This window comes from Erithacus rubecula (genome assembly GCF_903797595.1).
Source record: "Erithacus rubecula genome assembly, chromosome: 2".
Lineage (NCBI taxonomy): Eukaryota > Metazoa > Chordata > Aves > Passeriformes > Muscicapidae > Erithacus > Erithacus rubecula.
The window spans coordinates 52,279,406-52,301,717 of NC_136685.1; the positions used below are offsets into that span (position 1 = coordinate 52,279,406).

Below are 22,312 nucleotides of genomic sequence, written 5' to 3' on the forward strand. Positions count from 1 at the left end.
AAAAGGAAACAGTGCAGGAAAATATAATAATCTCATATAAATCACTGGTTTGTGCATTTTCCAGTTATGGTTACTCTTCGTTGAACAAAACTAAAGCAAAGTTTGAGTCACTAATGAGTAGAGGAATGGGAAAGTTTCCATGTAAATTGAGGGAAAAAAACGGGAAGGTAGCTCAGGGTAATGTCAAGAAATCATGTAGAAGATTCTTGACTATGTCCTTTTCAGGACAGCATGAACTTCATTTTAAAGCTGCTCCTTTGGTTTATTTATTTATTTATTTATTTTAATTTGGAAACAAACATACTTGATTTGTGAACAGAGATTCTTTCTTAGGTTCAAGCATTAGGGAAGGTACATTCAGAGGTGCAATAGTAGTCTACTCAAAATGGTGAAATATACAGAGTATTGGCCAGGCAGCTTCTTTTTGAGTTATGATTTGGAGGGTTTGTTTGCTTCTTTGTTTTTTGTTTTTTTTTTTTAGATAGAAAAGCAAGGGGTTGAAGGAGTGAAAGGGATGGAATTGAAATGTAGCCATTTTAAGACTGACTGAAGGAAGAATATTTTCTAACAATACAGAACTAGCACAGGAAGGTCACTGTACCAGGGAACATCAAGATTCAGTGAGAGGCTAGGTGTTCACACAGATACCAAAACAATTTGAGCTGTTAAAATAGTTAAGGACTTTTAAGCTTTTATGATAATTGTAAACAGTTCGTATTTCAAGTTTGCTTCTAAATAGTGACAATTAAAATGGTGACTAATCTCTTGAATTTGTAAATGTGATAATGGAAGATATGCTCTGCTCTTTGTGGAATTCTCAGAATAGGGTTAATGAGGATTATTTACCTGAACTCTCTTGATCACAGAGGATTTTACTATTATGTCCTGAACCTAAAGAAAATGACCTTATGGTGCAGTTACTTATTGTCAGCTTGTGTGTGTCTTTCAAAAATTGAGATAGACTTGTTCCACTAAAGGTATCAAACCATTGTTGTGTATTTACATTGAAATGCACTTGAAACATCTGGTGAAAACTGTAATAGCAAGATACTTAAACACAAATGTTCTATTTTTACAGCTTGGTAATAGATTAGAGTGTCTGAGGCATTTTATAACAGATAATAAGCAATTGCTTATATATCCATTGTAGACAATATATTGCTTAAATTCTCACATTTAGTCTTTCCTTTTCCTAAATTGTTAGGGGAAATTGAACAGTCAGATTTGGTAAACTGTATTGTATCAACATATTAACATTAAGTTAAACCTATACCAAAATATTGACATTTTAATATAGACATTTTACACCTAATTTAAGTCCTTATTTTTAATTGTATAAATCATATAGCATTTGTTTTCCTTTACTGCTTGCACGATGAAGTGTCATGCTTATTTTAACATATGCATTTTTAAAGAAATCTCTTTGTGTGCTTTATTAAAGTCCAGCCTCGGGTTATCAGGCAAGCAACCATTCTTTTTAGAACCACTTCATTTTTGTGCATATTAGTTCCTGGATGACAAAAACTTGGTAAGACACTATTGTAAGTAGAGAAAAATGTTTTTGAAACATTTAAAAATAACTTTTGTCAATGTTTTCTTATTATTTATTAAATCTAACTTTTCTTATGGTACAGAAGAACATATAAATCAGGAATAGATACCTAGATTATTTCTTTTTGTCAGGAAGTCTTGTAGGCAGTTTAATGCCTACCAGACTTCAGTGAGATGGGCTGCACCAGGGGGCACTCACTTCCCAGTCTAATCAAAAGGAGGCGGAAAAATCAGATACCAAACTTCCCTTCTCAGCCATACCACAGTCTCTTATTCCTGCATTTGTTTCTGTGCCAGTAAAACGCTGAAAATGTTCTTTCCTTGTAACTTTGGGCACTCTTAATTGTTAGGGTTTTGTCACTTGTACTTGGAGAAGGCTGTGGAAATAAATCCTTATACAGATTTTGTTGAAACAATCTTCAGCAAAAATAGTTAAAGCTCCTTGAGTACTGCTTTGAGCATGCTGTGTGACAGATAAGTAGTGAGTAGTTGTGGAAAATGCCAGAATTTCAAATTACACAGGGAACGGGGAGAATTAAAAATTGTACAGTATAATATTGAAGACTGTGAACAAAAATTTTAGCATTGTATATTAGTTCTTTCAAGATGTTTAAATAAAACAGAAAACTTGAATTCCAGTAGAATTTAAAATAGTTTACAAATTACAGAATGCCTTCATGTGGCAGGCAAAGTAATGTATGCTCATCTGAAAAACATCAGTGCTTACCAGTTAGTCTGCATGGTGTGAATGTAAATGTGAAATGCTCCTCTTTTTTCTCTTTTTTTTCTTTTTTTTTTTAAATCTCTGTGCTGCATGCACACAGTAACACCATGGCTTCAAGATTTAAATATACTCATTAAATTGGAAAAGCTGTAATAATTTACAGTCACTTCCTACTGCAGTGACAGAAGTTTATGAAGTACTTCTTAATGCATTTTCTAGTGCTGTGTTTGGAAAGTGAGCAGTTATAAACTGCATGGACAGAATTTTGGTTATTTCCAGCTTGCAAATTGTACTTGAACATAAAGAAAAATAATTAAAATTTGATGATGAAGAAATTAACTTGTAGAGAAAGTTGGGCAACAAATACTGTAGGAAACTAAATAGAGTAGTGGAACTGAATGGTGTAATAATGGCCAGTGGTGTTTGGTATTTCCATCAGTGCTGTAAAGAAGAGTGATTTGGATTGCTGTGTTCCTGAATGCAAGGGTGCAGCAACTCAGGGCAGTAATGTACATTCCTTTCTCCTGCCTGTTCTGACATTGCATTCAAGCTTGCCCGAGATAATTAATGATTTCAGAACAACTTCTTTTCTCACATTGTTATGGAAACATCCGTAGTGTCTCAGGCTGTGCAGAGCTGTTCCTGTTCTCTCATGGCAGCATGTGCTACACTTTGAGTCTGGAGAGGCAGGGAGAGTCCATGAGAGTGATGTCAGTGGGAAACATCAGCTACTGGGAACTGGTTAAATCACTGCTGTCACTGCTGCTCTAGAGAGAAGATGGATTCCCTTCAGGAAAGGTGGTAAGGAGTTAGTGTAGGGAGCAGAAAGCAAGGTGGATGGGAACTTTATCTGACCATGTGTGAGCCCCTTCAGATCTACCTAGTGGCCTGGTCCTTTGAAACAGAATAAAGTTAATTTCATGTGGAATCTAATGTAATTCATTAGCTCTTGCTCTGCTTCATTGTCATTGTTAAAACTGGTTAAAACTTTGCAATGCTGTAAAGTGAGTGAACCTTATATAAAGAAAAAAAAGACCAAAAATGGAAATTTCACTATTAAAATGGTTAAAACTGCAGAGGCAAGAAATGCTGGATTTGGGTTTGCCTTTGGCTCTTTACTTGCATTCCCTCGTGTGTATTCATGGTAGTCTTCCCTTAAGTGATCATATGGTTTTACCACAAAATCTCCTGTGCTATTTTCTGTAGATGCTGTTAAATTTGCAAACAACTGGGCAGAGGGTTTCAGGCAGGAAAAGGAATAGTTTTGTGGTTGCTGCAGGTAAATCCCATAGAGGAACGCTTAGGTCCACACTTGCTTCTACCACGGCCTTTCTGTGCGATGCTGAGCAACTCACTGGAACCACATTTTTGGCAGGTTGCCATTTTTTATTTGTTTGCTAGCTTGGGCTTCCCATGAGATACTAGTGTTTTGTGTTTAGAAATATTCTTGGCGAAATAATTCGGAGCCAGGGTTGCCTTGTAGGTCAACTTCTGGATCAATAAGTGTCATCTTGGCAGGCCTTGACTTCTGGCTCTGTTGCTGATTTATGTGTCACCTTAAGAAAGTCTGTTTAGCTGCAATTTCCTACTCAAGTGGAGATAATAAGGCAGACTGAGTTTGCAGTGTAGAGAAATCAGTGGGAAGCCCTCTGGTACTGAGATAATTCTTGAGCATTTGAAGTGGGATGGGGGAGTTTGGAAGAGCCTGAGGAGTGTCTAAGAATAAAGTAGATAAACATTACTGCAGACAAGGCTGAGGTATTGGTATATACTGGGAAAATGTCAGTCTCCCTTGCTAAAGGGATATGTTTTCTGATGGTACCTTAGCTTTCTGTTCAGTGATGAGAGATTGTTTTTATTTTTGGAAGGATGTAATTTGATAGCAATTCCTTCCTGCATGTGCCTGCCCAGATAGGAAAAAACCCTTTGTTTTTGGATGCAAATTGTTCTCTCTTCTTTCTTACTTCAGGATTAGCCTATTGCAGTGTTACTGAGGCATCTTAAAATCAGTCCAAGATTGGTGGAAGTGCTTGACTTTCTTGTTGACAACATCATTCCAGTAAGAGTGGGTCTGGACTTGCCCCTTGGTCATGTTGAGGAATTTAATTTCTGCTGATTATGATTTAAGGAGCCCTAGATACCCTGTGATCCCACTTAAGTTTTTCTTTCGCCATACTTGAAGAGTAGCAGTGTGCAGGCAGGATCCTTTCTCATCATTGAAGAAGCAGAATTGGCAGGTGCAGGAGCACATTTTCCCAGTATTCCCTATCCCTAAAAGAATCAAAATTTTGTGGCAAGGCAAGTGTAAGGCATCATATGATTACTGAGTGCTTTAAAATAAGCTGGGAGCAGACTACTCAGAAGGATGAAGAGCTACCAAAGAGAGGGTTTTTGGGTGGTATTTGGTAGGTGGCTGAGAATAGAGATTTTGTTTCAGAGTTACTTTACACTGCATTGTAACTGTAATTTCTAGAGTGCCTAAAGCTTTTTTAGATACGTTTTCTTTGTTGGGTTTTTTTTAAAAAGAAAATAAACAGGCATTCTGCTTTCAAACCATGTAGGGTAAATAAGACTGACTTTACTGCTTGAAAAAAGGGTATAAAAATACCAACAGCTGCCTCACTTTTCTGGATGCTATTCAGCCCTTGCCTGGGGCAGGGGTTCTGTGGAAAAAGTAGTATGTGATTGTGCATGTAAATAAACATGGGGAAGAGGGTTCTGGTGGAATGGACAAGGTGTGGCATTTAGTAACTTATTCAACTTAAGTAATACATAAAAAATAGTTTGGCATGCATCAGGATGTTGTTGGACAATTTGGTGGTGACAGATGATTCCTTCACTTTAAAAAGACTTCAAAGTACCAGAAAAGCTCTGATTTATTTGAGGAGTCCTCTGTTGACTAAATGATGATTAACATCCAGAATGATGATAACTTTTTGCTAGCTAGAGATCAGGGTGTAGTTCTTGTATCACTGAAGTCCCAGGTGTCAGTCCTCTTGACAAACTGTTGTGGAATTCCACTGCTTGAAGCTCAGCTACATCATAGGCATAAAGACTATTGAGCATTTACTCAGTTTTCTTTGTTTTCGATGTTAAATATTTTGCAGATTTCTTCTGAGCATGTCTGCAATCACTGTTGTGGTGTCAAGATAGGTTTTGTTGCTGAAATTGCTGTCAGAATGCAGCAACAATTGTCTTTATTGCAATGAACTTTTGTCCTTGTCTTGCCCAGTAGATGGTGGTGTTGGCTGATTTTTCTAATTTATTTTAAAGCTGTGCATTAACATATGTGAGAGTTTTGTTCTTTTTTTTCCCTTTGCATTTCAATTGTTCTTCCTTTTTTTTTTTTTTTTAATCTATTCTCCCAAATAATAATTTTACCATATATAAGCAATAGCAACTTTTATTCTGATTTGATACCTGTGGGAACTGATGAGATCTTTTACATTCTTAAGAAGGCATAAGTAACAGCAGACATTGATAGTCTGATCTGAGTTGCTCTGAATTGGACACATGTAACAGTGTGGGCTTAATTTGAAACTAGATTGTATGCATTTGTTCCCAACAGGTTTGTGTTTTTCGGAATTAATCTACAATATGATAGATATTTTGCATTGCTTGCAATTTTTGTTCATCCCACATAGATGCTTAAGAGTACTTCTGTGAAATGGGGACAAGAGAATCAAAAGCCCTTTTAACATTCAATTAGCCCTACATAAAGCTACGATGCCTTCCAGCCAGCAGGATAAGGGAAAGAACTTCCATTAGAAGTGGAAATTCTCTAAACTCACTTGATTTATGCTTTGTGTGTTCCCTGGGATTCCCATGGTTCAGCATAGCACATGGTGGGCAAAGAATGGCAGGCTGAACAGGAAGATGGAGAACATTTTTGTAGGAACCTTGTAGAACCTTGTGCTTAGTGCAATAAAATCGAGTTTGAGGAGGTACATAATTCCTTTCTCTATCATATTGCAAGAGAGTAAGTGTTAGAGTACTACAGCTATGTAATCCACAGGGCAATGTGGCTTAAAAACTGATCATGTGTATCTGGGAATTAAAATATAAAAGGAGGCTTTTCAAGAAAGAAATTCAGGAATAGACTTTCAGTTCACTGGCGAGAGAAAACCTGTCTGCTTCTAAAACATTTATGAAATACTTTGTATGATACTATTGCTTGCAATAGACAAAGACTTCCTATCAGTGGTTTATGATGCTTGTTTCAGTCCTGTGTAAATTTTTTATACAATTTTAATTTTTTAAAAAGTGTTTCTTTTAAGGGATTTTGGTCCCTGTAGAAAAACTTAGCATGTGAATGGACAGAAATGGTTCAGAAAGTATTGATAATATTTGATTATTATTTATTTAAGCCTCAACTTCCTTCAGTATGTTCATTACTTGTTGAATGAATATTAAAATTTTCCTGGTGATAAAATTAGCAGTCATAAAAGCTGAAGTTTTAGTATATCAGGGCATCATTTCCCAAGAATATAGAAATGTATCTCAGCTCTGAGTGGAAGGAATCTCACATGATGTTTAAATGGAAGCTACTGCTCTTGATCCTTGTGGAAACTGCAGACAAGGCAGCTGACTAATTTCTGTATTGTGTATTTACCTATTAGCAGCTGGACTCTTCCTGCCAACTCAGTTGCAATATGTTTACATTAAAAGAATTGCAGTTTCTTGAACATGTGTATTTTTGCCCTCGTTGCTCGCCTGTACATGAAACTTTTGAAGTTAAATTTCCTATCCAGATGTTTTATTTATTCCTGTTTATCTTTTCTGTTGCTGTCTGATCTTTTAACACCATTGGCTTCATAGTGTGGGACAGAGAAAAACTTAAACATACTACTTAAAGTATGTCAACAGGCATTTGATGAAAGTCAAGTGGATTGAATTTATACCCAACAAGCCTTATAATTTATCCTGTTTAAAACACTGAAGTGACAAAAATCAGTCTTTTTTATGAGTTTATTTGTTAAGTACTTGGTTAAAACCTAACTTTGCTTTTGTCAAGGGCAGTTTCACTGTTTGGTGTAATAAGGGCAGATTGAAGGGAATTCCCTTGATCCAATACAAATTTCTATATTTACTTAAGGAGCTTTGTGACTTGATGACAATTTTTTATTTCTCAGAAAGCTATGGCTCCATCCTTAGAAGTTGGCTCAATGGCACTGTCTCTAACCCTCTATATTGCCTGCTGTGACATTTCAAAATGCCAAGACACCTAGGGAGGTGTCTGGGAGGACTGCTCTTACTGCATTTTGACTTGGAGGAAATATTATGGTGAAACCTTTACTTTCAGGTTTTCTGTTGCCTATACTCTAACTAGAAAAGACTTAAAAATGTGCTGAATTTTTTCATAGGCACATAAACCTCCATTAATCTAGATCCCTTTTTGTCATGCTTCCAGCAGTATACACTAGTTGGCATGTTGCTCTGGCAGCTCTTCTCCTGTCATAACTTTGTGCAGCATGCTGCTTTGTACGTCTATTTATCCCGTTTTTAAGCAGTTAACCTTTGTCACAAGCTGTTCATGTATTTTCCTCCCCAACTAAAGCCAGAGTATGACCTCCCAGGTCTGAGGTGTTGTTCTGATTAGCCACAAAGAGCTTGGTGTATACAGTAGTGCTGATGCTGTCACTGGGGAAATAGCGAGTGAGAGCAGACATGAATTCCAAATTGCCTCCAAACAGGGGATGGAGGCCTCTGACCAGGAAAGGCAAGGCTGCAGGCAAAACCAAGGAATTACAGTGATCAGTGAGGCCATGCCCAGTTGGACTGTTGTGCCCTCCTGCCTGCTAAGCCAGTGGTAAGTTGTCACTCCCTGTCACTGAGACCATCTTAGCATGGTGGTCTGGCTGGTGAGGAGCTTTTCCTAAATGGTTCAGCCCTTGCTGCTGTTAACAGCCTCCAGGGAAAGAGTGGCTGGGAACAGCCTTCCCTGCAGTCATGTCTTCCATTGTTTGGTGCCTATCAGTCAGCCCCCTGGAGCCAGAAGGGCTGGCAGGTCACTGCCTTGCCTGGGGTGATGTCCTTCCATTCCACAGGATGGAGGAGGAGCAGGTGTGTGCTGTCAGGGCTGGCCATTGATTGAATCATGCAGAGGTATCCCAGACTGTTCAGAAATACCTTTGGTGTATGGTTGTTCCAGCTGTATGTAAGGTGTGGGAGAGTGTTTTGAAAAGCTGCTCAGTAACCTCCCTGTGCCCAGCCTGGTAGGCTGCAGCAACCTGCAGGTGTCTTGGCTCATGTTCACAGCTTGCCTGCTGTGAGACAGCTCTTGCAGAGTTGGAGCTCTTGAAAGTGAGGAAGGTTTTCCCTCTGACATCCACCTGTTGCAGAGGCAGCAAAGCACCAATAGCAATAATGAGCTTAACCAAAATAGGAACAAGTGCCTAAGTCAGCTGTAAGACTCTTCTGAATAGTAACTCTACTGCTTTTCTTTGGGTGGAACAGCATGAATGTCTCTCCACAAACTGAAGTATCAGCACGTGGTGTTTAGTGCATTTGGTTGCCTTTCAAAGTTGAACTCGTGTTGTTTCAGTCCAGATGGATTTATAAGCAGTTTGTCCATATCTCTTGTGAGCACAGCTGATCACAAGCAAAAATATTAGCTTCAGACATCATATGATTGTGTGAGGGCCTCTTATTCCTTTCCCTCTCCCCAGCTTATTATTTCTTACCTATTCACATTCCTTAGGACCTGTTAGTTCTGCAAATGTTAAGGCTGGAAGATGGACTGTAACAGTGAAAGCACACTGCTCTGGTGTGTGTGTATGGGAGTCACCTTTGCTTGCAGCCAGAATGGCTTATTTTCAGTACTGTGCCATGTTAGGGTCCAAAGTGAAGGGGTGTGATGTGTTCAACAACCTCTGAAGGCACAGAACAGGGTCAGTGTAGTGCCAGGCAATTGTTCCATTTCTCCTTTTCCCAAGGTAGGATTGCCTGACCAGAGAAACAGAAATAGGCTTCATGCTATGGCCTTGAAGAAATATCTTCTCTGGTGGATGCTGGGGGGCTTTGAAGGATTCTCTCATATGTAATTTTCCCTGTTGAAAGCTGTTGGTAAGAGCACCACGCTGATCAAGACCTGTCCTCTGTAGCAAAGGTTCTCCTTCACTGTTCAGAGTGGACAGTTAGGGACAAAACATTGCCTTGGGCTTAACCCATGTAACCATCTGGGCATGCAAACCATGTAGTGACTGGGAAGCAGAAGTGATTTTCGTGTGGGAGTGCTGCAATCACTACAGCATTGGGAAGAAACTTTTCTTCTGGCAGCAGGACAGCTATAGCTCGTGGTGCTCCAGTGTAAGCACAGCATGTGGGGCATTGTTGAGCCTTGTGTCTGGCTGACAGCAATATCACATTCAGCGTGTAATTAAACACCTCATAAACTGCCTTGAGATGTTTGTTTATGTGTGCTTTATAGTGGAGAAGTACTGTGTTTTCAGGGGATGCTGAAATTTCTCTACTCTGTGAAGCATTTGGTGTGTTGTGTTCGTTCAGCTCCCTTGTCCTCAGAAGGAATACTCCATGTCTGGAGTGTGTTATTTTGCTGGTAGTGAAAAACATATGGTTAGGGGATGTTCCCATGAATTTCTGTTACTGATTTTTCTTTTTATATGTGTGTATAAGTTAGATATTGGAGGCATCTGTATCAGTATCTGTTGCAAATTAATATTTATAGATATCAAAATGAATTCACATTTGGCTGGATAGAAACAAGAATGGCTTGTTTTGAATTCCATGGGGATAAGCAGAAACACATAGAAAATAGGCATTGTGGTGAGGGAATAGAAGGTACTTCAAGAGACTTCTAGTAAATTTTTACTATGCACTATGCCATTTGTTTTATCTTACAGTTTAGAGTCAATGAATTTGGGGCCCTGGAAGTAATTACAGATGAAACTGAGATGGAAAGTGTTAAAAAGGCAACTGCTACCACAACCTGGATGGTTCCAACTGCTCAAGAAGGTCAGTTAAGAAGCACTAAACATTTTCTGTGGTAGACTATAGTTTCTTTAGTGTATCAGCTCTCCTTAAAGCTTGCCTCCAAAATAATAATAATAAAATAGCAACTTACTTGCTTTATTGAACAGAGTATCTCTGATGAAGTAACCCAGTTCTTGGGATATAAATTAGTATGAAAATAAATTCATTTCATGTTGAAAGGAAATAATTCCACTGTTAAGCATCTAAAGTTCAATTACAGCCACAATTTTTTCCTTTCAGTAATTTTCTCTAAATTTAGAATTGGTATTTTCCGTCTATTTAGTTTGCAAAATAGTAAATTTCTTTTAAGCATTGAGAATTTACTATTCTGAATTATTGAAATTTTTTGTTGAGCTGGTTCTCTAGACTGCCCACAGAATTTGCAGTGCACAAATGAACTTTTCAGCTAGCAAGCTGCCCTGGTATGGTCAGTACAGGTGCCACCACCAATGTCAGTGTAACATGTGCAGTGTGAACCCCCATAGCTGCCTTGCTCCTGCTGACTATGCTCTTTTGAAGCATTAAAAGTAGTGTGTAGTAACAGTTAATGTTTATCTTGAATGGTAACACTCTAAGAGTTGTCGTATCTTGCTACCAGATAAAGTATTTCCTGGATTAAAAGTACTGAAGTAAGAAACACCTGTTTTGTTCAAGGAAAGTTCCTTTATGTGGTCATAAATTACTGCAATCTTTTTACACTGACTCCAGTAATGATGGAGTACTGTGAAAGAGAATATCACAATGGGTTTTTGATTATTTAGAGCTACCTAATTTCCTGTTGGTACTACATTTTATCAACTTTCTTTTAAAATATGCATTCTGTAAGTCTTTTGAAAAGCACACTTCACAATTTTTGTTTCACAATCATCCCTGTAAGCACGAGAAGTCAGTGAGAGCTTTCCTTTGCTGCTCCCTTGCCATTAGATCATAATTGCCATGTGGGACATTAACACTGGTAGGAAGGTGGTTTGGGGCCCCCTGAGGTCTGAAGCTTCAGATCACAGTTGATGTGTTCTGTAGCACGGCAGTGATAGTTAAATTCAAGTTTCAGAGCTGTGATGAGAGTAACAACACTGTGACCGTGTAGTAGCACAACAGGTTCTCTGCTTAGACTGAGAGATCAGTTACTGACAGCAAACCACGCAACTGCATCCCCTCCAGTCTGACAAACAAACAAAAAATTGTGTTTCTGCTGAATTGAACTCTGTTTATGGGCATGTAAACATATCAAGTAAACATTCTGCTACCTTACACTGTCCTTGATTAATTTAGTGCTCCCCGAAAGTAAAAACACTGCTAAAATTTTTCATTGTGAGAAGAAATGGTTGTTTTGAACCACTTATGATGTTGGTATGTAAGTATAGCTTACATTATATATTCTTCTGGGGGAGATAGCCTGCATGCAAGAGTTCATTTGACTCTGCTTTCAAAGACAGTACAGTGCTTAAGCAACGTAAATAGTTCGTGACATAAAATCTGCTTTTTGGGGAGGTACGAAGACAACAACCTGCTCTAGAGGCTGGAGTACTTGACATACTCCATACTTGCTTGTGAGGGAAAGTAGCTGCATTCTCTCCTAGATGTAGCCTCTCCTAGGCTTTTTGCCTGTTGTGGGGAAATTGCAGGTTAGGATCAGTGTATGATTTGAAGGTTGCTTTGTTACAAATTGAGTGATGTTTCACTTCTGGTGAACCTCAGGCAGGTTGAGCAGTAGCTGCTGCTAGAGACTGCAGACTATAGTCAGCAATTTGCTTCCAGAAACAATTTCACCCAAAGAAAGATCACTCCCCCCAACTCTTTTCTCCCAGATTTAGGAATAGGCATATCAGCAAGAGGTAAGGTCATGGATTCTGAGCAGTGATGATGCTGTGGGCAGTCAGTGCCTGGCACAAAATTCAGTCCTTCCACAAGTAGCCCCATCAAGCTGTGACAGAGCCATAGAATAGTGGGTTCCTCTCTCCTGTTGCAATGTGAATTGTCAGCAATCTGGACCTCACATAAGCACTAACTCCTAGTTCTTCATTCTGTTTGCTTGGCAAGGCCTTCTAAGGATGTTTGGGAATGTATCACCTCTGCCTAAGTGAAGTTAACTTTTGTCATTGTGCAGCCTTTTCAGAAAAGACAGGGATCCCCACAAGGTTGAAGGAAACTGCAAAAGTGGATGGACTTGTTTTCTGTGAAAACTGTTACCGCTATGGTACCATAGAAGAATTTGTTCCTGAAGGGAAATTTTGCAGCCAGAAATGTGCCCAGCAAGTAAAAAACAAGTAGGTGCTATAATAAAGCATAGAAACAAAGAATTTGGCATAAATGCAACATGAGAGTGAAGTGGTGGGATAAAATGTTCATGGTGGGGCAGAGGGAGGTATTAAGCAGACAAGTTTCAGAGTCACCATTGGTTCATAATGTTCTTTCACTGTTTTTTTGTGTGAATGCCTCAGCGACATTTGGTTTTGTCTAACACTGACATTGAAGGCAGTCGTTTTTACTCAGTGTGCTGTGTTCTGCTGTCAGATGCAAGCAGTAAAACAGTCTATGGGATGCATGAATCAGTGTCAGACTCCCACCCTGTTTCAGTCATTGGAATTAAGATAATCAGTAATGAGATGGTTGGGGTGGTAAGTTAATTATAATTAAGTGCAAGAGCTGTTTTATAGCTGACAGTGAGTGAAAACATGAGCATACTGCAGTTTCTCAGTTCCTTTTTTTCAGCTGGTGCATTTCATCTCATCATAAAAGCATGTTTGTGTCAGTGTGTCCATTCTGTATTGCATACTGCTAGTTTTAAACATTTACAATTTTGTACATTTTCCTTCATTTTTAGCTAATTGCTTCAAAGTTTTCTGTTCTGATTTCTTGTTTAGCAATTTGTACAGTCACGTACCAGCTTTCTTCAACTGGATTTGTCAGACTTAGCAGCTACCTTTACCTTCTTTTCTCTAAACTGCCCTGCAGTCCTAAACATTTCACAGTTTGCTTCTCCGGGAGACTTGATGGTACATGAAAAAAGACACTGTTTAAAACATGTAGAACTTGTTCAGCATAAGCTGACAGCTTTCCTTTTACAGTTGCTATTGTATGTCTCTCAGATTTATTCTTTTGACAGACTTAATTTTCAGTAGTATTTCTAAGAATATATTCAGTATAATACTATGGGACCCACCCATTTACTTGCTTTTTAACTTGTTTTATGAATAAGAGAAGTGAAATAATATTGGCTTTGTGTCATTGTGTTGTTCCTGTGATAGAGAGCCAAAGGAGGAGAATCCCAGCATGGAATGCAATGGGGAAGATGATTCTAAAGGCATTCGGAAAAGAAAAGCGAAAGTACCTCTCAAAGAAGAGCCCCGGGATAATGGGGAGAAGAAGGAGAATCCTGATGAAATTGTCAGTATGCATTACAAACCCATTCCTGCCAGTGTTTGGGTGGTAGTTCTGCCTTGCATTGCAATGTCAGTAGCTCCATCAGTCCCCAAAGAGAAGGGACTTCATCACTCTGTCAGAACCACAATAAGTAGTTGGTTCGTTTGCCAATTTAATTATGCCTCAGCAGTAAATTGTAATTATTGACAGTGAATTGATAAAAGCTGTTTTTTGTCTCTTTTCCCTGCTTTTTTAAGAACAGAACAAAAATAATTTAAAGGAAAAAGGATGGTAACATAGACTTGCCATGTCTTCAGCCTGAAAAAAACAGGAGTACATATTTCCTAACAACCCTGCTACTTTGTCATTCTGGACATGAATAAATAACTATAGAACAATAATTTATTTACAAAGAAAGCTACATTACAGTTAAGAAGGGAATACTTTGGATTTTCTTAGTGTAATTTGCCTTTAAAAATCATAACCAAAAATATGTTTTGCTTTTGTGTTGCATTGTAATTTGCTTTGGGGCACCTTTTGGTTTTTTTTGTTTTGGATTTTTCTTCATTTTAGAAAAAGCTTACCACAGTACCTTCCTATAGTGTTTGTTTTCTTGTAGAATGTGTTTTCTTCCTAATGGCTGTGACACTGTTGGGGGTAGCAAAGTTTTCAGGGAGAAGGATGAAATCCTGCAACCACCAGATTGTCAAAAGGCTGAAGACACTAGAGTTGTCAGGAGGGAATTTGCAGCTCTCTGTTCAGCAGTAACTTAGGCAAAAGTCAGGGAATGCCTTCTTTGTCTCATGCATCTGCCCTCCCAGATGAGTACTTACTCTGCTCAAGTGCTCACAACACTGTTAATACAAAACATTAAAAAAAATTAAAGGATCAGTGCAATTTTGTATTTAACAATTGTACATTTGAAAAAAAACAACAAACAAACTAACAAACCAGAGTAAAGCTGTGAGAGATTTTCCTTTAAATTATTTTGGAAGCATGAACATTCCAAAGATACTGTTATTTATCAGTGGGTCTGCTGAAGGCTTCATGATGTGTCTGTGGGTCAGGCAAGGCTGGCTGAGTGCCAAGTGATGAGAGTCCTTCTGCCTGCCATTTTCACTGTGTTTGCTGTGATTTGTCACTGATGGCTCACTTGGCTTCTATTAGATATCTGCATGATTGTTTGAGGTAGGAGAGAGCTAGGTCAATAGCCATTTAAACGAAGTCACAGTTTAAACTTCAGTTTAAAGTATCTCAACTTTTATCATACTAGACTTCTAAGCTAATGAGGTTACTGTACTCTTTTTTTTTTTTTTTTCTAATTTAGGAGGACAAACCTGAAGGAAGGATCTTGAGAGTCTCACAGAGAGCCAGGAGAAAAAGGAAAGGGGAGATAACAGTTTTGAAACAAAGTAAGTTAGAGTATGAAACAAAAATCTCAACCATTAATTCTTCAGATAATATCCATATCTTATTGTGAATTGCCAGCATTGTTTCACAGAATTTGTATTCCCTGTTGAATTTCTTTCACCACTGTAAAAAGACAGTGACAGTGTTATTTACAGCAATTAAATTTTAAGGCAGCATAGGGGAGGATATAGTGAGTGTAAATGCAACTAATGTACATTTTAGGTTTTCTTCTTTTCATCCCTCTAAATAGAGCCAGTATTAGAGAGAATCAGCTCCATTGAGTTCCCAGATGTTGAAAGACATGTATCAAGCAGAAGTGAAAGTTTACTTTTGTTTCCTTGGGGATCAATTTTGCATCTTCATTATGTGCTGGAAATAGACACATTTATGGAACTGTTTAGGAATAATTGCTATAATCAATCCAAAGGGACATATACTGCATCAAGCAACATAATAAAACATATTTTAAATGACTGCTGTTCTTTCAAGTTATTTGTATGATAGATAGTTTTAGGAAGAACTGTAGAATCAGCTGCTATTATGCCTCAGTGGTACACCAGCCACATCTTGCCCTCCAGAGTGTGTCTTATGGTAGATGGGGAGACATTAGCAGAGGCTGCCAGGCCACTAATCACCACAGACCTCCAATTAGCTCTGATGAAGTACTGGTTGAAGATGCAACAATACAAGTTCTGAAAGATCCCCTTCTCAAGACAGAGTCATTCCTGAAATGTTTCTGCAGTTGCTTCTAAGGCTGAAGAGATACGAAGTGTGTGAGACACGAGCACAAAGCTGATGCTCTGTGGAAATCACTGCTGCCCACTCACAGAATGATTTACAAATTTCTTCTGTTGGGTTTTTTTAATTTTTATTTGAGAAAACATCAGTATGAAAGTATAAACTGGTATAAAAGACCAGTTTGTATTCAGAACCAAGCACAAATAATTTATTTAATGGAATAGATAAAAACTGGGTAAATCCCAAATAAAATTAATGTGGTCTAATAGTGTTGAGCAATCACTATCACTCTGAAATTTATTATCTTTTGGTTACATCATCAGCTTTCTTCAGGAGAGTTTGGCATCACTATTGTTATGGTTCATGTTTTAATCATAAAAATGCTAAGCCAGACTGTTACTTAAAGGATTTATTTTCCTGTGAGTAGCTCATAGTCTGGATCAGGCCAGAATCACAGTGTGGACTGTAATGAATCCTTCTGACAGTGTAAGCTTATGGTCTGGAATGCTAAGCTGCCTGTGCAGAGGAGGCATTTTAGGTGGAGATCAGTAGAGCCAGAGTAGAGGTGTATGAAAGTAGATACATAAATGGCCAGCCTCCAGGCCATCTGTTCTTGAAGTTCCTGGCTATTGCTAGTGCAGGTAGTGCCTTATTTTCAAGGCCTGAAAACTGTAGCCATTATTAAGATGGACTGTAAGCAATATTGCTATTACTATACAAGTGCTCATACTGCGTGAACAAACCTGAAACTGGAGGTTTCTGTCATATGCTAATGACATCCTGAGGAAAAAAAGCACTGCTGACAGTTCTGAAGACTTGCAGAAAATACTGTTAAATCACTGCCTTTCTACCCAAAGTCATCAAACTACAAAGTGATAGAGTAGGTGAGAAACACTTTGAATGCTGTCAAAGAATAGGATATTTCAACCATGATTTAAAAAACTTACTATGAGCAGTATCCAGCTGAAAATGCTTTCCACTAAAAGAAGGACATGAAGGAAAAAGAAACCCCTTAAAATACTGAGCTATTTTGTGATTTGAACTCATCTTTTTACATATTTGCAAATTGTATATCTTAATGCTTCTTAGGAGCAATAAAGAAAAAAGTGTTGGAGCAAGACTTTGTAAGTATTCTTGTCACGTGAAGGAGCTTTTTCTAGTTATTAGTCAAGGTTTGAAATGCTAGAAATATTTCTGGACAAACCAGGAACCTTCATGTTCCTGGTACCTTCAACCAGCAGAACTTCTCCTTTTTCTGAAATAAGTTCTGAACAACACCATTTGTGCATTTTATAAAATGTAAATTTAAGGATATTATAAACTTGTGTTGTTGATTTTTTTTTTTCCTTGAGATGTTAAGTTACAGAATTATTTCACTGGTTTATGCTTCTTTATAGCTGTACCCTCTAAAGGAAGGCAAGCATGGTGTTGGGCATCCTATCTGGAGGAAGAAAGGGCCATTGCAGTACCTACTAAGCTTTTTAAAGAGGTATGACCTTCGCAAGTTTAAGTCAGTCAACCACCTAAGATCATGAAATTTCTAGGAAATCAATCAACAAAAATAATTTGAAGATTTTAGGCTTTTTGTGGGGAAAACCTGCATGATGAAAATAATGCTGTGTCTGTCAGCAATTATGAAAGCAATTATCTGTTTCTTCAGAGAATTCTGTTGTACATGAATGCTGTCAAATCAGACTGCAGAAAGCAGAAGCTCTTCCAGAATCTGAAGTTCTAGCCATTCCTTCTAGTCTCTGAAGCAAAAAAATGTGATACACAACCACACTTTTTCATTCCACATAATTTTCTTTAAATATGTTTAGAAAGGTGGTACAAAGGTCATCTTCTGTCTTGTTGCTTTGATTATATTGCCTGTCTTTTCTTCAGCTTCTGCTGACATTATATTTTGTTACATCAGATACTACTTTGTCTTGTTCTCCTTTTGCCTGTCGTCTTATTGGATGTCACATCATCATGTCCTGCTTGTCCTTTGCCTGCTGTGGTGTCCTTTGTAATTTCAGAGCTTTCATTAGTGCCATCTCTCTTGCTTGAAAGACAGCTCTGTATCCAAATCCACAAGATTTCCATGCTGCTATCTTCCCTTGCTAAACCTGGTGAAACATGTGAACATATCTTAGCTGCTGTGCTCATGCTTTTTCTTATAATTCTTACTTGTTGTTACTTGTAGTCAGTTTCTTTCATCCATCTATTTCTGTATGCTTCATACTTTAACTATTAAACCTCTGTGGGAATTAGCTTTTCAACTTATATGTGCGTGTGTTACTGCTCTTTAATTGGTGGTTTAGTTGCTATTGAGTTAACAAAGTGAAGAACTGGGATTTAGGTGTACAGAATCCATAGATTTGTAGGTGCAAGAGCAACAGTCCCCTGACTATCCTAGTCCCCCCTATCTTCAGTTGTGTCCCCCTGTGCTCTATACTGGTTCAAAAATTAGCAAGAAAACAATCAGGATAAAGAGTGTCCAAGTGGGAGGGTGGATTGACAAGAATAATTGCTCTGCCTGTCTGAAGGTCCATGAAAAGCTGTAACAGTACCCAGCCTTTGCATGGCACTGCACATGGTGCCAAAGTGTGGTATTTCCTCCACATTGTACCTTTCTCATCCAGTGCATCTTAATTTAGTATTTTCTTTCAGACTCTTTAGCCCCTGGGTAATACTTGATTTAGTGCACAGTATTTAAAGCCTGTAGCAGAAAGAGAATTCTTAATAACACTCAGAATTGGCCAGGTAATGTTTCTCCATTTTGCAGACAAACAAACAAGCCACATAGGTTGAAAAAACCCAAGCCAAACATCTCCACCAATTATGAATCCTTGATTTCTGTTTGCATTTTGAGAATTACTTTTTTTTTTTTTTCTTTTCATTTTACCATTTCAGTAGCAATACTTTTCACTGTGTTGTTTCATACCCTTAGTTAGGAATGGTCAGGAGGGTCCTTGCCATTTCCTGGTACTTAGACCTTAGAGTGATTTCTGAGCTGTGCCTCACGAGGTTTCTCTTCCTTCCCAGCAGGTGATACCTCTGGGTATTTCCCTTGATACCCTTCTCTTTCCTTTGGCTGCAGTGGTTCTGCAGTTGACTTAGGAGCATGTGTCTCTTAGACAGGAACAGAAGGAAAAGGGAACATTTAAGGTGTTTTTCCTGTGGGTTTTTGTTTTGTTTTTTTTTTTTTTTTTTTTTTTTTTTTTTTTTTTTTTTTTTCTGTAACCATTTGGGACATAAAACTGTCTGGCTGTGAATTTGCTAACTGTCTTCCACAGTAAGTTTTGGTTGCTTATTTTTCTGATCTTTCCTCCAATTTAACCTTAATATCTGCTACCTTCCTTCTTCTTCAACAGAGGGTTGATGATGCCTGCTGATTAAAAATATGGTTGATCCATCCTGCTTAGCCTCATTTTCACTTTCTGTTTTCTGAAAGATACTCTTCTGGGTTCATTGTAATGTGATGTAAAGGTAGTCATGTTCCTGTGGTGTAGAGATTGTCCTGGACATAGTCTGGACTCAGCATATGAAGAACAGCAAATAGGCCACCTCTTCATACAAACCATGTTCAGTATTTCTGCCTTTCAGTTCATCTTTCGTGGCCTGAGATGTGGAACTGAAAAGGCAAAACAGAATCATTGCTGTGATTATTGTAGGAATGATGTCCACCAGGAAGGTGTCAGTGTCACTGTACAGGATGAAAACCAAATAATTAAATTGCTAAGCTGTTTTATTGAAGACAAATTATATCATCATCTTTCCCTTGACTCTTTTGCTAATTCTTCCTCATTTTCTTACATACTCTCGAGTTTCAAGTCATTCTTGTATCAATGTATTTTTTAAACAATCATAAATTTCTCTTTTGCTCTCTATGTTTTTGAAAATGCAAAACTTTAAGTGATTTATTAGTTCCTTCAAAAACATGAATAATAATCCTTGTTTTATCCTTACAAAATACAGTGTCCTGCTGTTTTCCATTGCAGTATCAGTCTTTCCCATACAACAAGAATGGATTCAAGGTAGGGATGAAGCTGGAGGGTGTGGATCCCGAGCACCAGTCAATCTACTGTGTTCTCACAGTGGCTGAGGTAAGCAAGCCACAGTGGGGTTATAGTAGAGACTGAAATGAAACAGCAGCAGCTGAAAACCCTCACTCTTACCTAACAGCCAGGCAGAAACTATATGTAGGAAGATGTTTTTTAAATTAATAAAGCTGTGTTTCTGCCTGATAGACATGTAAAGAATATACCCAAATGGCAATGGAGCAATACATATATTTAACATGCACAGCTACAGAAAACAGACTAGTTGGATGATGTGTAGCTTTATCTGTAATCCTGTAGTTTGTTTTTAAAAGAAAAAATAAATAGAAAGCAAACATGACAACTGATGCATACAGTTTTATTAGAAGTTTGATAGTATTTGCAGTTGCTCCATACTGATACAAGTACCTAAAAGTTTCTTTGTGTTGTGCTACAACTTTTTCAGGCTGATGGCCGCAGAAATTGCCTGTATTGGCAACCTGTGCAAGTTAACATAAAATATAAATTCAGTTTTTCATTTTGCTCTGGTTCATTAAATAGTTTTTCTGATGAACACCTTTTTTGCTTTCAATAGAGAATCTGCTTCTTAGGCATATTTTTTATATCTTTTAAACACATTTAATTTTTGCATAACTTTAATTGTTTTTTGGATTTCATTTGTGAATTAAAATGAGGAAGTGGAAGTTATGTCAGAGTACAAATTCAATATAAAATAGGGTTGGTGTTGAGATTTTCATTGATGACTGCAGTAAATTTAGGGCATTTGGCACTCGGGGAGTTGTGGAGAACTTCTGTGTAGAGTATTGTGTCCTGTTTTTCTCCTTATCTCAGTGGTTGACTTATTACTTCATGGAATAATGAAGTTCTGGGGAATACCTCCACTGACTTCTCATCTTTACTTAAACAGTTTTCAGTATCTCTCTGGAGAGCCTTTTAAACATACTTATTGTTCACTGCTCCCTTGCATATCAGTTAATCAGCATAGCTTGAGAACCTCATTATCTGCACTTTGTCCTCAGTTGTGTCAGATGTATTCATGCTCTTCTGTAGGGCTTATGCTTTACTCTGATGCTGGGTTGAACCATTTTCAAGTTTTTGAACACTACTGGCAATAGCTAGCTTTTAGTTAAATTCTTTTGACCAGAAGAGGAGGCACTCAGACTGAGAATAGCTTTGCCTTTTAATTCTCTCCTTTTTATCAAATGAATTTATTCATAGAGGATTGTGTAGAAGTAAAAAGCTGACTGAACACATACAGTTATTATACATAATATTGAAGTGATTATGTGTAGAGCAAAGATCTTAAAACATAGTGTTGTGTGTTATCAATTCTTGCTTTTAGGTTTGTGGCTACAGAATAAGACTACATTTTGATGGATATCCAGATTGTTACGATTTCTGGGTGAATGCTGATTCTTCAGACATTCATCCTGTTGGATGGTGTGAAAAAACAGGTCACAAGCTTCATCCACCTAAAGGTATGTTTAGTTTCAATCTATGTGTCTTACACAGTTTTGAGATCAAGAGTACCTGTGTAATGCTGTAATATTATTTATTTTCAGAAATGTTTTAGTTCATTTAATCAAGAGTATTTAAAAATGGCAAATTAAACACTGAAGTCTTGCCTAAAATATCACATTCAAAGCATGCAGCTTTTATTCAGTGGAAATTAAGAAAAGCCAAGAAAACAAAATGGGCCATAAGTCATTCATAAGGCATTTAGGGAGAAAAAAAAAAAAACTAAGCAGCAAGTGTAAACCCCAGTTTATTGCAAGGAAAATGGCAGCATAGTGGTGACATATGTGCTTAAACTGATGTGTCACAGGCAGCTGAGGATCCTTTAGTGAAAAGTCTTGCTACAATTTTACTACTGCATACTGATCACTGTTATAGTATGTATGTTGATAAAGATTAATTAAGACTGTGCTCTTTCCACAAAGATTAAGTCTGAAATGGAGACAAAAAGAGCAATGAATAGATCAATAGGGAGGAAAAAAAGGTAAGATTGCAAACCTGAAGGTGTAATTTGTACAGGGATTATGTAAATGGTGTATGTGTTGTGAAATGTGTGTAATTTACTTGCATAATTAATTCCATTTCACATTGTGTGACTTCTTTTAGTAATTGAAGGGCATCTGCAGTGAATTGTACCATAGATAAATAGAAAAAATTAAAAAAACCAGATAAATACAGTCCTTTTGGAATATGGAGGGAGTGTGTGGGGATGAAGGGAGCAAGTTCTGAAGTCTGGAAAGAGAAATAAATGAATTTCCCATTTTGGCATACACAGTGAGGATAGTATAATATCATTTAGAATGGCTGGAAAATGAGGAGTGCACAGATTCAAGATGGTGTGCTTGCAGAGAATTATAAAACTGTGGATGTCAGGGCTCAGGTGTGGAAAGTGAGAGTAAAGCCACTGGAAGTGTAGGGGCAAGGGATCTGCCAGTGTGTGTGAGGATGGCATTTCTTTGGGTGAGCCTTGAGAAGC

At 37.9% G+C, this 22,312-nt stretch overlaps 1 protein-coding gene across 8 annotated transcripts in view; it reads left to right on the plus strand.

Moving 5' to 3' along the window:
- L3MBTL3 (L3MBTL histone methyl-lysine binding protein 3) overlaps positions 1 to 22,312 on the plus strand; it is a 77,006-nt gene that overhangs the window by 12,304 nt on the left and 42,390 nt on the right. For all 8 annotated transcript variants that reach the window (XM_079297896.1, XM_079297898.1, XM_079297901.1 and 5 more), the window contains 7 exons: positions 10,138 to 10,249; positions 12,375 to 12,534; positions 13,516 to 13,654; positions 14,958 to 15,042; positions 17,176 to 17,267; positions 19,762 to 19,866; positions 21,164 to 21,299. In XM_079297896.1, the coding sequence (XP_079154022.1) occupies positions 10,138 to 10,249; positions 12,375 to 12,534; positions 13,516 to 13,654; positions 14,958 to 15,042; positions 17,176 to 17,267; positions 19,762 to 19,866; positions 21,164 to 21,299 (829 nt within the window). The remainder of the gene's footprint in view (positions 1 to 10,137; positions 10,250 to 12,374; positions 12,535 to 13,515; positions 13,655 to 14,957; positions 15,043 to 17,175; positions 17,268 to 19,761; positions 19,867 to 21,163; positions 21,300 to 22,312) is intronic.